Source organism: Aegilops tauschii, chromosome 5, assembly GCF_002575655.3.
Source record: "Aegilops tauschii subsp. strangulata cultivar AL8/78 chromosome 5, Aet v6.0, whole genome shotgun sequence".
NCBI lineage: Eukaryota > Viridiplantae > Streptophyta > Magnoliopsida > Poales > Poaceae > Aegilops > Aegilops tauschii.
The window spans coordinates 580,046,721-580,069,438 of NC_053039.3; the positions used below are offsets into that span (position 1 = coordinate 580,046,721).

The window sequence follows — 22,718 nt, forward strand, 5'->3', positions numbered from 1 at the left end:
ACAGGTTTGCAAGCATTACATGGCCTTTGGGTAGAAAGCGTCCAAATACTGTCATCATTGCATCGTAGCATTCTCTGCCCAAGTTGAACTGAGCCTTCAGAGCCATTACTTGTGAGATGGCATCCAACTGACAAAGCTCAGTGTGCTCATGGAGTGGACGTTTTGAAGACTCCAACATTTCATTGAAGGCCTTTACAGATTCCTCCATCTCCTCGTCCGAATCCCGAGCATCATCGAAGTCTTGCACCATGTTTTCCATCCCGGTACCATGCTCGTCGGTGCGACGACGATCCACCTCAGCTCGGTCACGTTGGGCAGACTCACCATGAAATGTCCACACCGTATAATCGGGCGTAAAACCACTCTTCTGCAGGTGTTTGCCCATTTCAGCCTCTGTCCTCTTTTCCCAATTGCCGCACCGTAAACAGGGGCACCAGGTTTTCCTCTAGCCATTTGCAAATGCGGCTTGCACAAACCCCTTGGTTTTTGTGAACCATTCAGTGCTCCATTTGTTCTGACCAGTGTGACCGGTGTACATCCACGCACGATCACTCATCTTGACTTTCAGAGCTACTAGACACACAACAAATATATATATAATTCACCATGTATATATTCATCAGTTGATCTACTTTGTCAATTTTATTACGTCCATGCAACCTACACTCTAATAGGTAATGATAGGTCCTAATCCCACCCGAGTATGTTTAGATTGGGTTCATTTTCCCATGCTATGCTCCGGATCCTACGCAAAATTTCGGCAGCACCTCCCCGCTGTTCTCCTGATACACGTCTCTGCAATAAACAGAGAGGATGTGTACCCGGAGAACAACAGGGGAGGCACTGACGAAACTTATGCGTCAGATCCGGAGCAAAGCATATGGGAAAACGAACCCAATCTAAACATACTCGGGCTGTCCATGGATAGCGTTGGACAATTCGAAAGAATCAAGGTTATAAATATGCAAATGCATGCATATTTATAACTATGACGCTTTCGAACGGGAGACACATATTGGTTACACATACTGATGATTCAAGACACATATATAGCTAGCTATCAAGTTTCATCGGCACGAACACCGGAACAGAGCAAATAATTAACGGGGGAGGAGGACATGTCATTTGTGCTCACCCACGAACGAAGGGGCAGAGCTCGTCAAACGCACGGCGAGGTCGTCGACCACCAAACCTCGCAGCGATGAAACAACTGCACATTTAAATCTACCCGATCAACACAATTATATATGATGTTTTCATAACAAAATCGAAAAATATATGACCTAAATAATAATTCACAAATATATGACCCCATCGGCCTCTGCAAGGCCAAAGAACACCTTTTCGGGAGGTGTCGGGGGTCGGGGTGTCGTGTCGGTGTCGGGGTGCCGTGTCGGGGTCGGGGTGCTGTTTCGGGGTCGGGGGGTCGTGTCGGGGTCAGGGGGTTAGGGGGTCGGGTGTCGGGGTGGAGTCGGGGTGTGGTGTCGGGGTTGGGGGGTCGGGTGTCGGGGTGTCGTGTCGGGGTCGGGGTGTCGGGGTGTGGTGTCGGAGTCGGGGTGTCGGGGTCAGGGGGTCAGGGGGTCGGGGGGTTGGGTGTCGGGGTGTCGTGTCGGGGTCGGGGTGTCGGGGTGTGGTGTCGGAGTCGGGGTGTCGGGTCAGGGAGTCGGGGGGTCGGGGTGTCGTGTCAGGGTCGGGGTGTGGTGTCGGGGTCGAGGTGTCGGGGTCAGGGGTCAGGGGGTCGGGGTCAAGGGGTCAAGGGGTCGGGGTGTTTCCTTCTATCCTTCTTCTTCTTTCTTTCTCTTCTTCTTGTTCTTCTTTCATCTTTTTTCTACTTTTTTACTTCTTTTCGTTTCTTCCTTTCTTCTTCTTCTACTTCTTCTTCTTTTTACATCTTTTTTGTACTTCTTTTCTTTTCTTCCTTTCTTCTTTTTCTTTTTTCATCTTTTCTCTACTTCTTCTCTTTTCTTCTTCTTCTACTTCTTCTACTACTTCTACTTCTTCTCATTCTTTTCTAACACTAACACTAACACAATCTAGCACTAACAATTAAACAGAAAAAAAAGGAAAAAAAGGAAAAAAAAAAAAGAAGTAGTCCCTCACCGGAGCAATGGGACGGTCGGCGTGGGCGGTGGCGGGGGGCGCCGGGCGGCGGGGGCGGTGCCGGGGGCGGCGCCGGGGGAGGCGCCGGGCGGCGGGTGGCGGGGCGACGGGGCGTCGGCGGGTGGGGTGGGGCGGAGGGGTGGTGGGGCGACGTGCCAAGCGGGTGCGGGGGCGAGGGCGGCGCCGGGCGACGGGGGGCGGGGGCGGCGCTGGGCGGCGGCGGTGGACGTGGGATCTGGTGGCGGGGCGCGTCGGGGAGGAGAGAGGTAGAGAAGAGAGTGTAACGGGCGGGGGGTGGGGGCCGTTAGTTAGTCTGCTCTTTGCCGTCCGCCAATCTTTGCCATCCACCTTTATCTCTCTTTGCAGACGGCAAAGAGGTGGGGCGTTAAGTTTTTCTAAACGGGCGGGGGGGTGGGGGCCACCTCTCTCTTTGCCGTCAGCCAGCGGACGGCAAAGATTCTTTGCCGTCTGCTGGCTGACGGCAAAGAGCCGGCAGATGGCAAAGGCCTGTTTTGTCGTCTGCCGTTTCTTTGCCGTCTGCTTTTGGGTAGCTGATGGCAAAGAGCTTCTTTGCCGTCAGCTAGCAGACGGCAAAGAGCTGACAGATGGCAAATTAGCTGATTCCAGTAGTGATATGCACTGGAGAGCAGAGTGGCGCTCTTTTCAGTACCTTGTCATAATCTGTAGTAGTAATTGCTCAATTTCATGCAGCAAATTCTGTTGTTTATGTTTGACTTCATTGGGCCACAAAAGAATTTGCAACGTTGATCACTAATTAAAGATTGGAAGGATGCGCCATCTTTATCCCTTATCAAAAGAGAAGAACTATATCGTTGCGAGAATAGTTGTTCCAATATTTTTCTTTTATTTCAAAATAATTCTTCAAAAAGTTTCGTCCAATTCCGATAACTTTTATTTCTGCACAAAAACAACACCATGATAATTCTGCTGAAAACAACGTCAGTCCGGGTTAGTTTCATTCGAATCATGCAAATTAGAGTCCAAAACAAAAGCAAAAGCGTTAGAAAAAGTAGATACAACGGAGACGTATCAAGACGCATGTAGTAGACACCAGGCACATGCCCAAAGATTTCTCGTGTGTCATCATCAAGGTTAGGCCAGCTCCCATAGGGGAGCGATGACATTGGAACATCGACGACTTGTTCTTTTGGCGATAGTGGTCGTTGTTGGTCAAGGGACTTTATGACGTTTCGTATATTTTGTATTCTGATGAACTTCTACAATATATCCGGCTTCTTTTCGCAAAATGTAGCGAGGCATCTATGTCTGGCTTTGAAATTGATTGTGTCATGTTTTTTAGAGCACCAAAACTAGATAACTCTAATAGTTAAGCGACAACCATAATATTTATTCTATTTCGAATGTTTGATTGGTGCCATAATTTACCCTACCAATTTTTTGGCATCTTATGATACTTTTATTCTTAATTACTAGGTTGGTTGCCGAAATGTTGATTGTCTATGGAATATTTCCAGCTCTCCTCACATTATATTCACAAATGTTACCTTTTTTTAGTTGGCTAAAAAAGAATGAGGAAATCTCTAGCCAATAGGCAATGGTTGCCAAATTTTGGTAGAGCATGCTATGGCATGAAGCCATGAACCAAAAATTGACATGTCATTTTCTTCCTAGTTCAAAACCTATTTGGATGCACAAGCGTAGAAAACAATATTTTTTTGAGGATCCGTAAAAAACAATATTGGGTCATAGACATGCACGTCTTTTAATTTGTGAGCTTATATCATGTATTTTAATAAAGTTTTTGATGTTGAGTTGACACTAGTGAACCTATGAACCCTACGCCTTGTTTCCGATTATTACAACCTCATTTCAGCCACTTTTACACATTATTGCCATGCCATTTTTATTTATTCCAAAAGTGCAAAACTATTGTTACCATTCATATTATCTATCTATCATCTGAATTACCAATCTCTTCGCTGAACTAGTGCTATACAATAAACAACTGTATTAGGTGTGTTTGGAACACAAAAGACTACATTTATCATATTGCGGGGGTGCTTTAGAGGAGAATACATTTATCCAACACCTCTCACGGATTGATAAATTTTAGGTCATCCACTTGAGGGAAATTTGTTTTTGTCCTATAATCCTCTGCGCTTGAAGGCCCAACAAGGTCTACATGAATAAGTATGTAGTAGACATCAGGCACAGGCGCGATGACTTCCCTAGTTTCATCGTCAAGGTTAGGGCGGCTCTAGTAGGGGAGTGATGAGATTAGCGCGTTGACGACAAACAAAGTATTTATCGGGTGTGGCTGAGCTCAATCGATTGAGACCTAACGAAGTCTCCGTCGAGTGACCTCAGCGTTGTTCTGGTGTAAGTAACATTGCGGGATGCTGCAAACGGTGGGGGAAATTGTTGCGAACGATGACCAAATTTTTTGCAAGCAATGGCAACACACACGGTAACTGCTACATGGTGCAAGCATCAAAGGAGAATGTTCCCACCGGTGGGACGGCGTGCTACAAACGGCGAGGGTTGATGTTGTGTCCGATGGGACGACATGCTACAACCAACAATGATGGATGATACAACCAATAGGAAGACGTGTTGCAAACGGCGGGGAAATGCCAAGAGGGCCATTGGACCGTGCTCATCGCAGCACGAATCTCCACACATAAACCCAATGGCTACTCAGTCGTCTGATACTTGGTTAAATCTCAGTTAACTGAGTATAGCAAACCAGATATTTATTCTATTTCAAATGTTTGGTTGGTGCCATGATTTACCCTACCAAATTTTTTGCATCTTGTCATACTTTGATCTTTACTTGGTTGGTTGCCAAATTTTTGTTTGTCTATGAAATCTTGCAAGCTTTCCTCACATTCTCTTCACAAATCTTAGCCCCCCAAAAAAAGGCTAACAAAGAGTCAGGAAATCTGTAGCCAAATATTTTGAGTAGGCAATGGTTGCCAAATTTTGGTAGAGCATGCTATGGCATGAAGCCACGAAGCAAACATTGGCATGTCATTTTCTTCCATTCCAAGTAGTTCGCTCGTGCGTTTTTTTTTTTTTTTGAATTTCAAAAAAAAAAACGCACGAGCGTAGAAAACAAATTTTTTTTTTGAGAGAGACATGCACGTTGTCCGTGTCCCCTCTCCCACGTCAGCCCATTTAACCAAGCCGGCCTTGACGGCTTGACCTAAACATCCACCAAATTCACGCTGGAAATCACAAGATCCTCTCAACAATGGCGTCCTCGTCCCGGACGAGTACCGCGCAAGCTTACGATCCACTGCTGGGGACCAACATGTCGCCGCCGTCCAGCTCCTCCACCTCCACCTCCACCGTCCTCGCCGACGAGGTGAGCACGATGTGTAGCCAGATACTCGCGGAGATGAAGGGCATGATCGCCGTCGGAGCGGCGGCGGCCGTGTGCTTCGGGGCGTGGAGGTACTACACGTACCACACCTGCCTGGGCACCTACGGCCGGGACATGACGGCCGCCGCCGGCAAGGGCGACCCGGTGGTGGGACGCGACGACGAGATCGACCGCGTCATCCGCATCCTCTGCCGCCGGAGCAAGAACTGCGTGGCCCTCGTCGGCGCCGCGGGGGTCGGCAAGACGGCCATCGCCGAGGGCCTCGCGCAGCGCATCGCCGCGGGGAAGGTGCCCAAGCAGCTCAAGGGCACGCGCCTTGTGGAGCTCGACCTCGGGGCCATGGTGGCCGGGACGCAGTGGCGCGGCATGTTCGAGGAGCGCATGAAGGCCGTCATCAGGCGGACCGAGGCCTCCCGCGGCAAGATCATACTGTTCATCGACGAGATGCACACGCTCGTCGGCGCCGGCGACTACCAGCGCCGAAACGACGCCGCCAACATGCTCAAGCCGGCGTTGGCCCGTGGCCGCATCCGCTGCATCGGCGCCACCACGTTCGACGAGTACCGCAAGCACATTGAGAAGGACACCGCGCTCGAGCGGCGGTTCCAGAAGGTGCACGTCGAGCAGCTGACCACACAGGCCACCGTCGCCATCCTGCAGGGGATCAGGCGGCGGTATCAGAAGCACTATGGCCTGGAAATCCAGGATGCTGCTGTTGACGCCGCCGTGCACCTTGCTGACCGCTATATCACTGGTGGGACAAGCTTATAGAATTTTACAAGCTTGGTTTTTCGGCGTAAGATTTACCTTTGAGAAAAACTGATGGATTTCATTCATGCCGTAGGTCGTCAATTTCCTGATAAGGCAATTGATCTAATAGACGAGGCTTGCACCTCCGTCGAGAGAAAAGCAAAAGCAATTGTTGGCCCGGATCTTATCGCACAGGTAAGGGGGATGTGCTTGTCATGCCATTTTCAACTAATTTTATTGAAGATAGGAGTTAAGCCGTTAATCTCATGTTGTTATTTGAAGGTGGTAAGCCGGTGGACCGGGATCCCTTTAACTCAGCTTGATCAAGATGAGAAGGTCAAGTTAATGCACCTAGCAGACAAATTGCATGAGAGAGTAGTTGGGCAGAATGAGGCGGTCGATTTGGTTGCAGATGCCGTGTTGCGTTCTAGGGTTGGTCTTGCTCGAGGTGGCCAACCGGTAGGCTCCTTCCTCTTTCTAGGCTCAACTGGTGTTGGAAAGACAGAACTTGCGAAAGCTCTCGCCGAGCAGTTATTTGGCAGCGAGAAGATGTTGGTTCGCTTCGACATGTCAGAATATAGTTGCCCTTCTTCCGTGACGCGTCTCATTGGAGCACCGCCAAGGTTTAATCATAATACATGAGCTCTCATACATTACATTATATATACTTTCTATTTAGTTTTACTAACAGGAGTGTTCCTTTCACGGCATCGCAAAGCTATCATGGTTACCATGACGGTGGACAACTGACGGAGAAAGTCAGAAGACGCCCATACAGTGTTATTCTTTTCGATGAGGTGGAGAAGGCGGATTACTCGGTGCTGAATGTTTTCCTTCAACTACTTGATGATGGTGTGTTGACTGATGGTAAAGGCCAGAACGTAGATTTCAAAAATACAGTCATCATCATGACGTCGAATCTTGGGGCACAACACCTAACAGAAGGAAGCACGATGAAAGTTGCACATGACCTTCTCATGAAACAGGTATGTGAAACATAAATAGCCCTGTAAAATTAAGCCATTTACTGATCCCGTGTCATATGTGTTTGTTGGTGTAGGTTCGGAAATACTTCAAGCCGGAACTCCTCAACAGACTGAGCGAGGTTGTGATATTCGAGCTGCTTTCGCACCAGCAGCTGAAGGAGATAGTGAATATCCAGATGAAGGACGCCATTGCTAGAGTAGCCAGCAAGGGCATCTCTCTAGTTTTAAGGGATGCTGCATTGGATGTTATTTTGTCGGAATCATATGACCCAGTAAGTATATTGCATCTTCTTCCAGTGAATTGTACCATGCGTCTCACTCTTTGAAATAACGAACATGTTTCATGTACATATTGGGTGGTAATATATATCTAACCATATATACTTTGTGTCATGCAGATGTACGGTGCGAGGCCTATAAAGAGGTGGGTCGAGAAGAATGCAATCACGGTCATCTGCAAGATGCTGGTCAGTGGGGAAGCCGATGAAGGCTCGACGATCTCCATTGATGCCGACAACGACAACAAGGGGCTGAAGTACCAGGTGACGAAGGAGAGCGCGTCGGACTCAGTTTGAAGCAGTTTAAACGTGCAGCAATCCAGAGACTATTCAGAAGCACTCATCACATAGCATACTGCCCAGGATGACTATTCCTTTTCTTTTCTTTTTTGTGTGTAATATAGCTCTGGATAGCTTTGTTTCGGAAGTTGCAAGACGAAGCAGACACCATGCATGAATCTGTAGAGATGAAGGGCTCGATCTTACATGAATGAAGGGCTCAATCTCGTGATATCAAACTCAAATGCAAGTAGAGAAAGTTGTGGCAATCATGCTAACCGATCATGAGTATCTAGCCACAACAGATACCAAATAGTAGAACAATGTTTTACACATCTTTAAGAGAAATCGCAAACAGATACCACTGGGATTCTAAACTGTCAATCACACAGAGGGGCATGTTGCTGCTACTTATTCAAAATCGTCCACGAGTTAAAAATATTCCACACCAGTGATTCTCAAACCTCCGTATGGAGTGGAAATAACAGCAATACCGTAATACCACATATTAAATTCTCACAAGTATTAACTACAGGAAAAAAAAGGACGATAGCTCAGCTAGGTTCAAGAGCACGAATGCTGTCAAAACAGTTGCTTCCATCACAAGTTCTTGAACGCGGACTCGTTAGGGAGCTTAGGCGTGAGCCTCTCCAGCAAGGCCTTGTTGGAGAAGTGATCGGCGTCGACGAAGTAGAAGCTCCCATTAGCCCTGAAGGTGACGAAAGGTCGGTTGGTCTCCGCAGGCCTGATGTCAGCAAACTTGATCGTCTTCTTCAGGGGTGTAGCCAGCCACGACATTATCTCTGCCTCGAAGCTGTCTGAACCCTGTCGCCACCTCAGTTTGTGGATGTACGGGCTCACGAACCAGTGCAGGGCTGCGGTTGTGGTGGCACTGAGGAAGATCACGGTGGATGCGACACCTCCCTTGAGGATCACATTCATGTCGGGTGAAGTCATGAATGTTATGACAGGGCCTAGCGACACGGAGAGGCAGCAGGTGGACAGGGACAGAAGCTTCACTTTCTTGATGGTTGATGATATCGGTCCCTGATAAACCAGATCATCATCTTTGTCCTCCTCCCTGATCTGCTTGGATTTGGGCCCAATGCTTATCTTGCCGCCACTGGGGTCAGTTTCTTTAACAGCGGTGGCTTGAGAAGCCCATCTTGTCTGGCTGTACAGAGAAGCCATTGAGCCAAAACTGTTCCCTTTTGCAAGAGGATTAGGCTTGCATGTTGAGAAATGCCTCCATGTTGCAGATCCAGGAACCTGAAAATCTGGCAAAGCAAAGGGCAATGAGCTATTTATGTATGGTTCCAGCGATACGTGCAAGACAGTACAAGATTTACTTTGGTTATCCAACAGATACACGTTGACACAGAAAACCTGTCATAGCTACACAGTTTTTATCTTCAATTCAGGACGCTACACATTTCAACGCAATGCATAAGGGGAAATGGCGCATGCCGGAATTTCAAGACATTCACACACACACACACACACACATTCCAACAAGGAAACAAGCACTTGAAAACAGTAGAACATTTACTAGCTGTTGCCAAAATGCAACTATGTAATAATGAAACAAGACAAGAGGCGCTGCTGGTGAGGGCCTCAATTTGGAATACTACTGGAAGATAATAAAAAATATGTGAAAGTGGAGCATTACTCTACAGAAAGATAATACAATGTAAAAAAAGTGCAACTCTATCTACAACGGATGGCAATGGACAGTCCTTAACAATTTGCTACTACCTCTATGCCAAAATATAAGACGTTTTTTTTAGGTTAAACTAGCATAAAAAACATCTTATATTTTGATATAGAGGGAGTACCTCTCAAATTCTCAGGTTATACACAACACTGTGTCACATAATGCAGCAATCAGTGAGATAACATCAGCAGTTGAGAAACAGTGCTCCTACTACCTAATCTAACAAGGAAATCTATTACCACACAGCAGAACCATATCATCTGCTCTGAAACCCTCATTATATTCCGTCAGCACAGTCAAAGACAACGCCATACATGTCATGATGATAGACCAGTCAAAAGGGGAAACTGCACGTTATCCATGCGCCGCGATTCGGGGCACATTCAGACACATAACTGCAGCATTCACATACAAATGGTGCTCTTGTTCACCATCTGATTTTGTCAAAACACTATCACACGATGCGAGCAAATAGGTGGTTCTGCTTGTGCACACAATTTGTAAAGAATAGTAGGATACTATTATTAGCTTGCAAATGATCTTATACTATGGGGCGATGGGAGTACTAGTAGATTACAAATTTCCTTACGAAGTTAAGAGCACGAAACCAGATTAAGCAGAACAACATCAATGTGGGGGGACAAGGCGCAGCTCTGGCTAAAATGATGAACCAGGGGGAAGGCTCCTAACCATTTCAGACCAACACCAACAAATAACAATTTGTCATCAATCAATTGGCCAGATAACACGAGCAGCTCAGCGCCCACTGGTGAGAATCACTAATTGTAACACCTAATCAAACTAGGGGACTAACCACTAGGCAGCAGAATCGCATCACATGCCTCACCAAATCGTCTCAGCTCGAAGCTACACGGCACCGCGCGGATCAAATCTAGCCATTGCTACACCGGGGACGGCCATGGGGACAGGAGAAAGGAGGAACCTGAGAAGGCGCGCGGGGGCGCACCGGAGGCGGCGGGTCCCGCGGAGCAGTGGCGGAGGAGGATCCCCCGGAGGGAGGACGCCGACGCGGATCGCAGCCTCGCCGTCGCCATGGGGAGAATTAGCTAGGGTTTTCGGGGCGGGCGAGAAGAGTGGTGGGGAGGAGCAGCAGGGGAAGGAGAATGAGAATGACGATGCTCCGGCCGGGCCTGGGCTTAACTGAGCATAACTATGGGCTGTGAACTGGGCCGATAGCAGGCCAAGTCTGAGAGAAGGCCTAGCACGACAAGAAGCCGGTTCCTTACCTAGTTGGACTTTCGTTTTCTTCCGCTCGCCGCCTCTATCTCTCGCACCCACCCGGATCTCCTCGCCGCGCCGCGCCGGAACCCTAGCCGCCGCCGGTGAGATCCCGCGTCCTCAGCCTAGCTACCAACTTCAAATCCAAGCCTTCTCCAGCCGCTCCCCCTTCCTAACCCTGCTCGCTTGCCAGGTTCCGCCTCGCAGGGCCGGGCCGAGCCGAGCGGCCGGGATGAGCAGCCACCGCAAGAACTTCCGCCGCCGCGCGGACGACGGCGACGACGGGGGCAAGGCCGAGGACGCCGGCCCCGCGACCAGGCCCGCCGCCAAGGCCCAGCCCCCTCCCAAGCCCAGGCCGCAGGGCGCGAGCCGCCTCAGCTTCGCCGACGACGAGGACGAGGACGACGCCGAGGAGGGGCCCTTCGCGCAGCAGCAACGGAGCCGCCGCCCGTCCGCCTCGGTGCGCCAGGCGCGCACGGCCTCCCCGGCCACCGCGGCCCTCCACCGCGTCACGCCCGCCAGGGACCGGGTGAGGAGCTCGCCGGCCGTCGCCGCTCCCGCGCCCAAGCCGTCCAACTTCCAGAGCCATGCTGGCGAGTACACCCCCGAGCGCCTCCGGGAGCTCCAGAAGAACGCCCGCCCGCTCCCTGGGAGCCTCATGCGTGCTCCCGCGCCGCCGCCTCCCCCTCCTCCTGCAGCCGAGTCCCGGCACCAGCGGCCTGCTGGAGCTGCGGCCAGCACCTCGTCTGCTCCTGCCGCTGCCGGTAAAGCAGTTCCAGCGGAGCCCGTGGTTGTTCTCAAAGGTCTGGTGAAACCTATGGCACAGGCCAGCATAGGACCATCACCAAGACCGTTGCCGAACGAGGTTCAAGATAATGATTCTGAAGAGGAGGCGGAGGATGACGGAGAAGATGAGGAGAAAGGGCCACTGATACCTGATAAGGCGACGATTGAGGCCATCCGGGCAAAGCGGCAGCAGCTGCAACAGCCGAGGCATGCGGCGCCCGATTTCATCTCCCTTGATGGTGGCGGTGTGCTCAGCAGCAGGAGGGATGCGGCTGGCGGGTCCAGTGATGAAGACGACAACGAGATGGAGGGTAGGATTGCAATGTACTCTCAGAAGACGAGTGATGGCCAGAGGAGCTCAAAAGGAGTGTTTCAGGGGATCAACAATAGGGGCCCTGCTGCCAGTTTGGGTGCTATGAAAGATAGGTTTATGGAGGTTGAGGATGATGAGGTTGATGATGAAGAGGAGGAAGAAAGGAAGTGGGAGGAGGCGCAGGTTAAAAAGGCGCTTGGTAATAGGATGGACGATTCTTCTGCTCAGAGAGCAACCAACGGGGTTCCGGCTTCGAGGCAGCAGGTTCAGCCGCAGCCGTCTGGGTACTCGGGGGGTCCTCATTATCAGCCCTCCTTTAGCGGGGTTGTGCCTGGGGCATCTGTTTTTGCATCGGGTAGTGCAGAGTTCTTGTCCATCTCTCAACAAGCTGATGTAGCAAGCAAAGCCCTGCAGGAGAACATCAGAAAGCTCAAGGAAAGCCACAAGACAACAGTTGATTCTTTAGCGAGGACCGACACACATCTTAATGAAGCCCTTTCAGAGATTTCCAGCCTGGAGGGTGGCTTGCAGGATGCAGAGAAGAAGTTTGTGTATATGCAGGAGCTCCGCAACTATATTTCTGTCATGTGTGATTTCTTGAATGATAAGGCATTCTTTATAGAGGAGCTGGAGGAGCACATGCAGAAATTGCATGAAAATCGGGCACTGGCTGTTTCTGAGAGGCGGGCTGCCGACTTTGCTGATGAATCAGGTGTGATTGAAGCTGCGGTGAGTGCAGCAATATCTGTTCTTAGCAAAGGACCGAGCTCAGCTAATCTGTCTGCTGCATCGCATGCTGCACAAGCAGCAGCAACTGCTGCCAGGGAAAGCGCTAACCTACCACCGGAGCTGGATGAGTTTGGCAGAGATATCAATCTCCAGAAGCGTATGGATCTTAAGCGCAGGGAAGAGAACAGGAGGCAAAGAAAAGCTCGGTCCGAATCCAAAAGATTGTCTTCTGCACGAAAGAGTGCTACTGAGCACATTGAAGGTGAGCTAAGCACTGATGAGAGTGACACCGACACCAGTGCTTATCTGTCCAGCCGTGATGAGTTGCTCAAGACTGCTGATGCTGTATTCAGTGATGCTGCAGAGGAATACTCGAGCCTTACAATTGTCAAGGACAAGTTTGAAGGCTGGAAAACACAATATCCTTTGGCCTACCGAGATGCTCATGTGTCACTAAGTGTGCCATCTGTGTTTACCCCGTATGTGAGGCTGGAGCTTCTGAATTGGGATCCTCTCCATGAAACAACTAGTTTCTTTGACATGCAGTGGACTAATGTTCTTGTGGGTTATGGAGTGCAAGATGAAGACAGTGCTGACCCTAATGATCTAGATCTGAACCTGATTCAAGTTCTAGCGGAAAAGGTAGCCCTTCCTGTCCTGCACCACCGTATTAAGCACTGCTGGGACATTTTGAGCACGCAAAGAACACAACATGCTGTAGATGCAACTTTTATGGTGATTAACTATGTGCCGGTAACAAGCAAGGCTTTGCATCAACTGCTGGCGACGGTGTGTAGTCGTCTCACTGAGGCAATTGCTGATGTGTCAGTACCAGCCTGGGGATCAATGCTGACAAGGGCTGTGCCAGGTGCTGCTGAGTATGCTGCATACAGATTCGGAGTGGCCACACGGCTGCTTAAAAATGTGTGTCTGTGGAAAAAGGTCCTTGCAGTAGATGCCCTGGAGAAACTTGCTCTGGATGAACTATTGATAGGAAAGATTCTTCCTCATATGAAAAGTATCATTCTGGAAGTCCATGATGCGATCACAAGGGCCGAACGGATAGCTGCATCACTTTCAGGGGTCTGGTCTTCACCAAACAAGAAGCTGCAGCCTTTCACAGATTTGGTGTTGGAACTATCAAACAAGCTCAAGAGTAGACACATTTCAGGCGTTAGTGAGGAAGAGATACGTGGGCTGGCTCGCCGTTTGAAGAACATATTGGTGGCGCTGAACGAGTACGATAAGGCTAGAAATATTTTGAAGACCTTCCAAATCAGAGAAGCTCTCTAGCTAGGTTTTCCCTTGACATAGAACAAGAATTGCATTTTTGTTTGAAGGCGGCAAGCAGGTTGGATATCCTTTTGGTTCACGGGAATGTTGTAATGTCTAATTATCTCTGTACATCAAATGATCATGAGTACCTAGTCCAATCTTGCATGCATGGTGGTGCAATTTTCATGGTGCTTCTGGATTTCAGGAATCGTTGTCTTCCTTGGTAATGGCCAACATCAGTTCTTCTGGATTTCAGGGAGCCTCAGCTTGTGGTCCAATTATTGGTTTCTTTGTAGGTTGTGTAGTTTTCAGTTCTTGTGTAGTTGTTGCTCCCTTTTTCCCCTTGTTTGGTCCATTTTTACTTGTGTAATTCAACATTACTTTTGTTCATGGTGATCTAGTATGTCATTACTTCCGTGTCTTGCTCAAATCTTATCTTATGTGTGGTCCTCAAGGGAGATTTCAGCGACATGGTCCGAGCTGCAGGTGTATTTCTTGCACACATACAGTTCGATGCTAAAAAAACCCAAAAAACTGAATGAACCAAAATTACCGTCACTCCCCTCTTGACAAATAAACCTGAACCGAAGAAAATTCATCAAGTTGGGCCACACCATCTATATATCTCCAATATCAGTAAGCAAGCAGAAACATACATGGAGGCCACAACCAGTCTCTGAGGCTACTCTCTTCTCTTCTGTTTCCTCCCCTCTTCACAACCTATACAATCTTCTGAAGCGGTGCAGCACGTTGTGGAACCGGCCGTTGGACACGAGCTGGAGGAAGTCGCCCACGTTCACCACCAGCGCCCCCGGCACCACCGGCACGTCCACCCACGCCGGGCCACTCCCGCCCTCCTCCTCCTCCACGAGCACCTGCAGGCCGCCGACGCTGTCCTGGAGCAGCACGGTGGCGAAGCTGGGGTCCGAGTGCCGGCCGGCGCCCAGCGTGAGCTCCGGCTGCGGGCACGCCGGGTAGTAGTGGGCGAACATGGTGACCGCCTCCATGCACCCGGCCTGCTCCTCCAGGTGGCCGCGCCGCACCCCCAGGGCCTCCGACAGCAGCCCGAAGAGGGACCGCCCCAGCTGCCGCATCAGCAGGGTGTAGCGCGGCACGATGCCGCTGCACGCCGGAGGGAGAGGCTCCTCCGCAGCCAGCTTGTCCGGGTCGTCCAGGTAGAGGGTGTCGCGCCACCGGGCCGCGGGCGCCTGGAAGAGGTCCGTGTTGCAGTTGTAGCGGACGCTCCTGCCCGCGTCCCGCGTGTAGTAGCGCGCCTTGGCCTCCACCGGCTCCTCGTGGAACTGCCGCACCGCCGCCAGCATCCCCGCCATGGCCGCCTCCGGCACGCCGTGCGCCACCACCTGGAAGAGGCCCACCGTCTCTGCTGCCTCCTTCACCGCGGCCACCACCTCCGCCCGGCGGCCGGAGAGGTCGATGACGGGGATGGCGACGCGGGTGGAGACGGCGTGCGGGGTGGTGGTGGAAGATGGCGGGGACGTGGCGGACGCCGGCGTCGGCGAGGCCCTTGGCGCCGGCCCTGATGTCGTCGAAAGCTTGCAGGTCCCGGAGACGGTTGGCGTCGACGAAGCTCCTGCCCTCGCCGGAGTTAGCGCCGCCGCCGCCGCTCTGTCCCTCGGTGGCCATTCCTTGGTGAGGATGTTGAGGGCGAGGCAGGAGGGTTAGATCTGATCTGTAATAACCAAGATAAAGAAATGTTAGGCAGGAGGAAACCAAAAGAAATTACAGCTCGTTTGGCTCCCCTGATTTCATTTCATTTGGCTGAAATGAAATCTTGATTTCATTTGGCTGAATCTAGATTCCAAATCCAAATTTCATGTTTGGCTGCCACTAGGATTTTGAGGTCAAATCTATATGAGAACCAAAATGAGCATCTGTAAACAAATCTATACCAGAACCAAACTGTACCAGCACCAACGAACTAGCCTTTGTGCTAGGAATAAATAGGATGAATAAATCTCTACCAGCACCAACATTAACAGCTTGTTTGTTCACACATAGCAATGTTTTGCATTAAGCTGAACCATGCCAACACATAGAACTTCAACATGAGACTTTGTAAAAAGTAAATCTTTGCAATACGACAAAGGTTGACAACAACATCAAATGATCACAGTCTAGGCAAGCTTACATAAAAACTGAAGCTTTACATTATTAGCACCACCCAAGAAAGATTTTCATTGCTCAAGGATCTTCTTTTCTTCGTTCTGTTCGTTCAACATGACACTTGACCCAATATTTCCTGCAAAATATGATGAGAAATGGTGACATATGGTCTCATAGGGCACAATGGTTGTAGAAATTGCTCAAAGCGAAAGATGTGGACAGCCAAGAAGACAAATCAAAGTGTCACACGATAAGCTTTAGCTTGCAACAATCTTTACGAAGGGTAAAAAAAACTCAACTTGATATAGAAGTTGCTCAAAGGTTAACTTGCACTTCATTTGCACAATATCATGAATCGAAAGGTAATGGCGACAAACAAACCATCAACAACCGAGTAGATTAAGTAGGACCGAAACTAAGTCGATAAGAGACTAGATAGATGAACGAATCTATAATTAGTTACTCCTCGTGTATGAATGATGCTCAAAGCACCACAACAATACATACACGATAGGATCCCTGAGCATTTGGTACAAGGCAGGACAGAAGAAAGAGACTAGGACTAATGGTTGACCATTGTTATCTTATAAACAAAAATCCAAAAGAACTTTGCAATTTCTTCTTTGAATCTGACTGCCCAATACTACTTTATATGTGCAGTCCATTTTATGATTCCAGTTGGGCTGGCAGTTAATCATCATCAAGAGATGAGTATAACTTATTTGTGACTATGAATATATTTATGAATCAACATCTACTTTGCACTCTTGATAGTTGTGAAGTAAACAAACAGATGATGCAACAATTGCTGCAGGTGAGGCGCTATCTAACATTAGCATCAGTAGTTGAGACCAACTGAAGAAGCACTCTGATTGGAAGAGGCGAAACATACCCTGCTTGCTCCCAGACCAAGAGCTCCTTAGTCCTCCGCAGGGCAGGCGGAGCTGACTGACCGAGGGCAGGCGGAGGAATCGTCAAGAAGTCGCAGATCGGGTGGCTGAAGTGAGGCGCGCCGCTGTACAATGGGTTCAGGTTAGGGTTAGGGTTCAAGAAGAAAAACGCATGAGAGAGAGGGAGGGGGAGAAGAGAGGTGGAGGGAGAACCTAGCAGGATTTGAGAACTCAACGGCGGCGCTGCAGTCACCGGAGGCAGCACGCCATCATGCAGAAAGCTTGGCGAGTTACCGGCGAGGGGACTCGGGGGGAAGCTATTCACCGGCGTCCGAGAAGGAGGCGGCGGTGGTGGTGGATCAGAGATTTGGCGGCGGCGGTGATGGTGGGTTGCGGGGGAGGGGACGAGAGACGAGGGCGTCGGGGGAAAGGGAGCGAGTGAAATCAGCGAGAATGACCCAAACACTACCGGAAAACGGTCCTATGCCGACGGCCAAAACTATGCCGACAGCAGCCGTCGGCCTACTTGGAGCTATGCCGACAGCCTAGTCCTGGCCGTCGGCTTATCCTGGCCGTCGGGCTACCCGATCTACGCCGACGGCAGAGAACGGTCGTCGACCTAGATGCAGACACGCCGACAGCAGCCGTCGGCATAAGCCAGCCGTCGGCATACCTATGGGCCCGGCGACCCCGCCCAGGACCAGCGGCTAACGCCGTCAAACCTATGCCGACGGTCGGGACGGGCGGCCGTCGGCATATCTCTGCACGCCACGTCATCGATCCGCGGCCTAGATATGCCGACGGCAGCCGTCGGCATAGGAGCCACGTCACCGATCCGCGGCACGGAGCCCACCTAAACCCTGTCGTCTCTATGCCGACGGCATTTTTTTATATGTGTTTTTTTACATTTGTTTTTCTGCTTTTTTTACATATGTTTTTATGCTTTTTTTATGTATTATATGAATATATATGTAGTTTGTAATTTTTTTCCATAGATTATGAATATATATATATAGTTTGTATTTTTTTCGAGCACATTAATAATGTGCCGTCATGTGTTTTTGAATATAGGTCCTTATATTTTAGTAAAATAAAAAACAGCTATGCCGACAGAAGTTTTGTGGCGGTTGCAAACGCCCGGCACCCGTCTCCGGAGTGTGACCCCCTCACGTCCGCGGTGTGCCCCCCTCACGGACGGCGCCGCCGCCGACATCTGGAGGGCGGAAACAGCCGCATCGGGTCTATACGGAGGGGACGTTGCTCCCAAGTGTTTCCATGGGATGACCTACCACAATCGGGTGGTGTTGTGGCATGTCCGAAGAGGCGGCACTCATCTCCGGGGCGTGGCCCCCCTAACGGACGGCGTCGTCGCCGGCACCTGGAGGGGGAAAACGGACGCACCGGGTCTACACGGAGGGGATGTAGGTGTCGGTTTGGCCCGGATGTTGCTCCCAGGTGTCCCTCTGTGCTGACCTGACACAACCGGGTGGAGAGGTCCACTGGTCAAAGCCCGCCCGTGGGAAGTCAAAGGGCTAGATCTCGTGGTCAACCGCTCCAGGGTTAGGCGGGACGGGGGCCCTGGGGGGTAGCAATGCCACCAGAGCGTCGCACCGGCCCCTCATACATGGGGGGTGGTGTTGTGGCATGTCCGAAGAGGCGGCACGCGTCTCCGGGGTGTGGCCCCCCTCACGGACGGCGATGACACAGTAGTAGACGTTCTGCGGTAACGGTGCGGCGTGAATATTATTAAATATTCGGATCGTGATAAAATCATGAGTTTTTTACACGACGTGGGAACATGTGCTATAGGAACGAGGGTAATTTTTCATAAATTTTGGTGATGGAGAAGTATCCGAGCAATTCCCTCTACGCGGATTGCCCTTCGCATGTCTACGACTGTGGCCGGCGGCCTCCGTGGGCTAGCATGCCGCCAATCTTGCGTACGCGGCTTCTCACAAGTCTGAAGGTGTTGTGGCGGTTGCAAACGCCCGGCACGCGTCTCCGGGGCGTGGCCTCCCAGCTCACGGACGGTGCCGTCGCCGGCACCTGGAGGGGGGAAACGGGCGCGTCGGGTCTACACGGAGGGGATGTAGCTGTGGGTTTGGCCCGGATGTTGCTCCCAGATGTCCCTCTGTGCTGACCTGACACAACCGGGTGGAGAGGTCCACTGGTCAAAGCCCGCCCGTGGGAAGTCAAAGGGCTAGATCTCGTGGTCAACGGTTCCAGGGTTAGGCGGGACGGGGGCCCTGGGGGGGTAGCAATGCCACCGGAGCGTCGCACCGGCCCCTCATACATGGGGGGTGGTGTTGTGGCATGTCCGAAGAGGCGGCACGCGTCTCCGGGGTGTGGCCCCCCTCACGGACGGCGATGACACAGTAGTAGTCGTTCTGCGGTAACGGTGCGGCGTGAATATTATTAAATATTCGGATCGCGATAAAATCATGAGTTTTTTACACGACGTGGGCACATGTGCTATAGGAACGATGGTAATTTTTCATATTTTTTGGTGATGGAGAAGTATCTGAACAATTCCCTCTACGCGGATTGCCCTTCGCATGTCTACGACTGTGGCCGGCGGCCTCCGTGGGCTAGCATGCCGCCAATCTTGCGTACGCGGCTTCTCACAAGTCTGAAGGTGTTGTGGCGGTTGCAAACGCCCGGCACGCGTCTCCGGGGCGTGGCCCCCCTAACGGACGGCGCCGTCGCCGGCACCTGGAGGGGGAAACGGACGCGTCGGGTCTACACGGAGGGGATGTAGCTGTGGGTTTGGCCTGGATGTTGCTCCCAGGTGTTCCTCTGTGCTGACTTGACACAACCGTGTGGAGAGGTCCACTGGTCAAAGCCTGCCCGTGGGAAGTCAAAGGGCTAGATCTCGTGGTCAACCGCTCCAGGGTTAGGCGGGACGGGGGGCCTGGGGGGTAGCAATGCCACCGGAGCGTCGCACCGGCCCCTCATACATGGGGGGTGGTGTTGTGGCATGTCCGAAGAGGCGGCACGCGTCTCCGGGGGGTGCCCCCCCTCACGGACGGCGATGACACGGTAGTAGACGTTCTGCGGTAACGGTGCGGCGTGAATATTATTAAATATTCGGATCGCGATAAAATCATGAGTTTTTTACACGACGTGGGAACATGTGCTATAGGAACGAGGGTAATTTTTCATAATTTTTGGTGATGGAGAAGTATCTGAACAATTCCCTCTACGCGGATTGCCCTTCGCATGTCTACGACTGTGGCCGGCGGCCTCCGTGGGCTAGCATGCCGCCAATCTTGCGTACGCGGCTTCTCACAAGTTTGAAGGTGCTGTGGCGGTTGCAAACGCCCGGCACGCGTCTCCAGGGCGTGGCCTCCCAGCTCACGGACGGTGCCGTCGCCGGCACCTGGAGGGGGGAAACGGACGCGTCGGGTCTACACGGAGGGGATGTAGCTGTGGGTTTGGCCCGGATGTTGCTCCCAGATGTAGGCATATAAGGCCATTGTCGAGCATAGGAATCTCGAGGTGCGAGAGTACTTGCAACGAGCGAAGGCAAACGATGATTACAACCGTCAGATGATGGCGGTTAGTTTTGCCCTCTTAAAACCAAGCTAAACTTTTGCACTTTCATTCCTTCTGACCTTCTAGTTCGCTTGTTTAACTAACATCCAGGCTATGTTGGCGTCTTGGAGTAACCGCACGGATCCACCACAAATGGGACCCCCACCACCACCTGCGGGAGAACCCCCACACGTGCCCACGTTCGATGAATGGGTGGCACTAGGCAGTGATAGTCCGGTTAGTACATTTGCCTAACTACTGACAAACTAGTTCTCATTCATTCAACACTATCATATCATATTTACCGTTAGAATCTTCTCTCAAACATGTAGGGGACCAGTGGCTCGACTCCTGCTCCATCGACCCCAGTCGCTCCGATCTTCCAGAGTGATGGTGGTCGCGGTGGCGGTTTTGGCGGTGGCGATTTTGGCGGAGGTGGTCTTGGCGGTGGTGGTCTTGGTGGTTTTGGCGGAGGTGGTCTTGGTGGTGGTGGTTTTGGCGGAGGTGGTCTTGCTTGATGTCGATGATGATTCCGTGCATGTGGCCGTCATGCCATACCTTTCATGTTCCTACTTTTATGATGTTCCATGTCTTGCACTACTTTTATGTTCATGAACTTTCGCCGGTGATGATCTTTAGATGATGAACTTGAGTATGTTTAAATGATGATGATGAACTTGAGTATGTTTAGATGATGAACTGTCATATTTCTGCATAATCCCATATTATTCTGCTTTGAAATGCTGTCAAATGAATTGAAAAAGAGAAAACAGGGAAAATAAAAAACCAAAAAAAAAAACTATGCCTACGGCAAAGCCGTCGGCATAGCCCTGCCACCAGGAGGCACCAGGGAGTGCCACGTGGCAGAGGTATGCCGACGGCCAAGCCGTCGGCATACCTCTGCCACATGGCATTCCGTGGATCGTTAGCTCTTTTGACGGCGCCGTCCGTTGCCGTCAGGCGAAAAACACTGCCGACGGCTGACGCCCGGCCGTCGGCATAGGCCCCTATGCCGACGGCTATACTACGCCGACGGTCTGACAAGACTACGCTGACGTGATCTACGCCGACGGGACTATGCCGACGGCAAATGACCTATGCCGACGGCCCTGGGCTGTAGGCATAGGGCGCGAGTCCGGTAGTGAAATGGATTTGGGGATAGGCAAAGTTTACATCCTCTGGAATCATTGAATGAAATCCATCCCTAATTCTAATTCTGTGGCAACCAAACGAGTAGATTTCGAAATTCGCAAATGAAATCCATCAAATCTGACCCAAATGATGGGTACCAAACGAGCAGATTAATGGGTTGTTAATAGCATGGTGTTGGCGAAAGACCATTCTATGCCAAGTTGTTAGTTGACCAAGGTTGTATAATTGTTATTTAAATGCTAACTAACCATCGGATTTGGCGGAAGGTGGACGGATTCCATTGGCCGAAAGTAGCTTTGGCCGGCTTGGTTAATATTTTGAAGTTAATAGAGATGGACATTTCAAGACATGGTTGAATGCACAACTTCCGCATCAGTGTCCACGGATTGCTCCACATCGGTCCATGGACGGATGCAGTGTCCGGTTTGGGGATAGCGTTCAAGATGCCCTAAGCTCATGCCATATTAGCTATCCCAGTTCACCTGATTTCATTGATTCTTTTGTCATGATTTGTCTTGTTGTTTTTGCTTGTGTTGTTTCATGACTTCTAAGCCTGATTTTTGACTTGCCACTGTTTAGGATAAGTCAATTTTTCCTTTGGCTGGATTTTTGACATGCCCCTCTTTGGAGTAAGTCGCTTTTTTCTTGGATTTTTGACTTGCCCATTTTTGGGGTAGGTCAATTTTTCCTTTGGCTGGATTTTTGACTTGCCCATTTTTGGGGTACGTCGCTTTTTCCTTAGGTTGGAATTTTGACTTGCCCCTGTTTGATGTAAGTCATTTTTTTTCTTTGGATGGATTTTTTACATGCCCCTCTGTGGGGTAAGTCGCCATTTCTATTGCGCTCGAAGCCCATTACACATTGCATGTTTTTTGCATTATTTTTATATTACTTTTCATTATGTTTTTTTTCTTTTTTTACATGGATATTTTTATCCTCATTTTAGTTAAATGTAAATCACCTAAAAACATATTTTCAGCTAGTCGATTTTTTGGCTGTTGATTTTTGCTTTGAGATTCATGCTTCTTTTTCTCTTATGTTTCGTGAGTTGTTTTGGATTGGGTTTTGTGACTGACCACATATTGTTGGTCAGTCAATTTCTTAAAGGGCTGAAGTCATTACCTATGCGACCCATCCCTCCCCTCTCTCCCTTTGTTTTTTTTTATTTTATTTATGTTTGTTTGTTCTTTATTGATCTATTT

General features: G+C 50.4%; 3 protein-coding genes and 1 pseudogene across 3 annotated transcripts; 2 read left to right on the top strand and 2 right to left on the bottom strand.

The window, feature by feature from the left end:
* Positions 1-5,335: 5,335 nt before the first annotated feature.
* LOC109759378 (chaperone protein ClpB1-like) lies at positions 5,336-7,778 on the top strand. Its single transcript, XM_020318203.2, has 6 exons — positions 5,336-6,221; positions 6,312-6,412; positions 6,500-6,840; positions 6,936-7,203; positions 7,278-7,475; positions 7,602-7,778. The coding sequence occupies exons 1-6, from the start codon at positions 5,336-5,338 to the stop codon at positions 7,776-7,778; spliced, it is 1,971 nt and encodes a 656-aa protein (XP_020173792.2).
* A 352-nt stretch (positions 7,779-8,130) lies between these two features.
* LOC109759384 (uncharacterized) lies at positions 8,131-10,623 on the bottom strand. The gene is made up of 2 exons (XM_020318209.4): positions 10,418-10,623; positions 8,131-9,037 (listed from the first exon to the last, which is right to left on the bottom strand). The coding sequence occupies exons 1-2, from the start codon at positions 10,527-10,529 to the stop codon at positions 8,361-8,363; spliced, it is 789 nt and encodes a 262-aa protein (XP_020173798.1). The 5' UTR covers positions 10,530-10,623; the 3' UTR covers positions 8,131-8,360.
* Positions 10,624-10,727: 104 nt separating this feature from the next.
* On the top strand, positions 10,728-14,246 carry LOC109759379 (transcriptional repressor ILP1). Its single transcript, XM_040391343.3, has 2 exons — positions 10,728-10,817; positions 10,907-14,246. Exon 2 carries the CDS (start codon positions 10,946-10,948, stop codon positions 13,832-13,834), a length of 2,889 nt encoding a protein of 962 aa, XP_040247277.1. The 5' UTR covers positions 10,728-10,817; positions 10,907-10,945; the 3' UTR covers positions 13,835-14,246.
* A 109-nt stretch (positions 14,247-14,355) lies between these two features.
* Positions 14,356-15,580, bottom strand: LOC109759383 (DIBOA-glucoside dioxygenase BX6-like; annotated as a pseudogene).
* Positions 15,581-22,718: the final 7,138 nt, after the last annotated feature.

Bases quoted from the DNA above. Each gene is read 5' to 3' on its own strand.
- LOC109759378 (XM_020318203.2), top strand. From the start codon at position 5,336: ATGGCGTCCTCGTCCCGGACGAGTACCGCGCAAGCTTACGATCCACTG. The intron at 6,222-6,311 runs GTGGGACAAGCT...TTCATGCCGTAG, and splicing joins TGCTGACCGCTATATCACTG to GTCGTCAATTTCCTGATAAG. The intron at 6,413-6,499 runs GTAAGGGGGATG...TGTTATTTGAAG, and splicing joins GCCCGGATCTTATCGCACAG to GTGGTAAGCCGGTGGACCGG.
- LOC109759384 (XM_020318209.4), bottom strand. From the start codon at position 10,529: ATGGCGACGGCGAGGCTGCGATCCGCGTCGGCGTCCTCCCTCCGGGGG. The intron at 9,038-10,417 runs GTTCCTCCTTTC...TTGCTTTGCCAG, and splicing joins GCCCCCGCGCGCCTTCTCAG to ATTTTCAGGTTCCTGGATCT.
- LOC109759379 (XM_040391343.3), top strand. From the start codon at position 10,946: ATGAGCAGCCACCGCAAGAACTTCCGCCGCCGCGCGGACGACGGCGAC.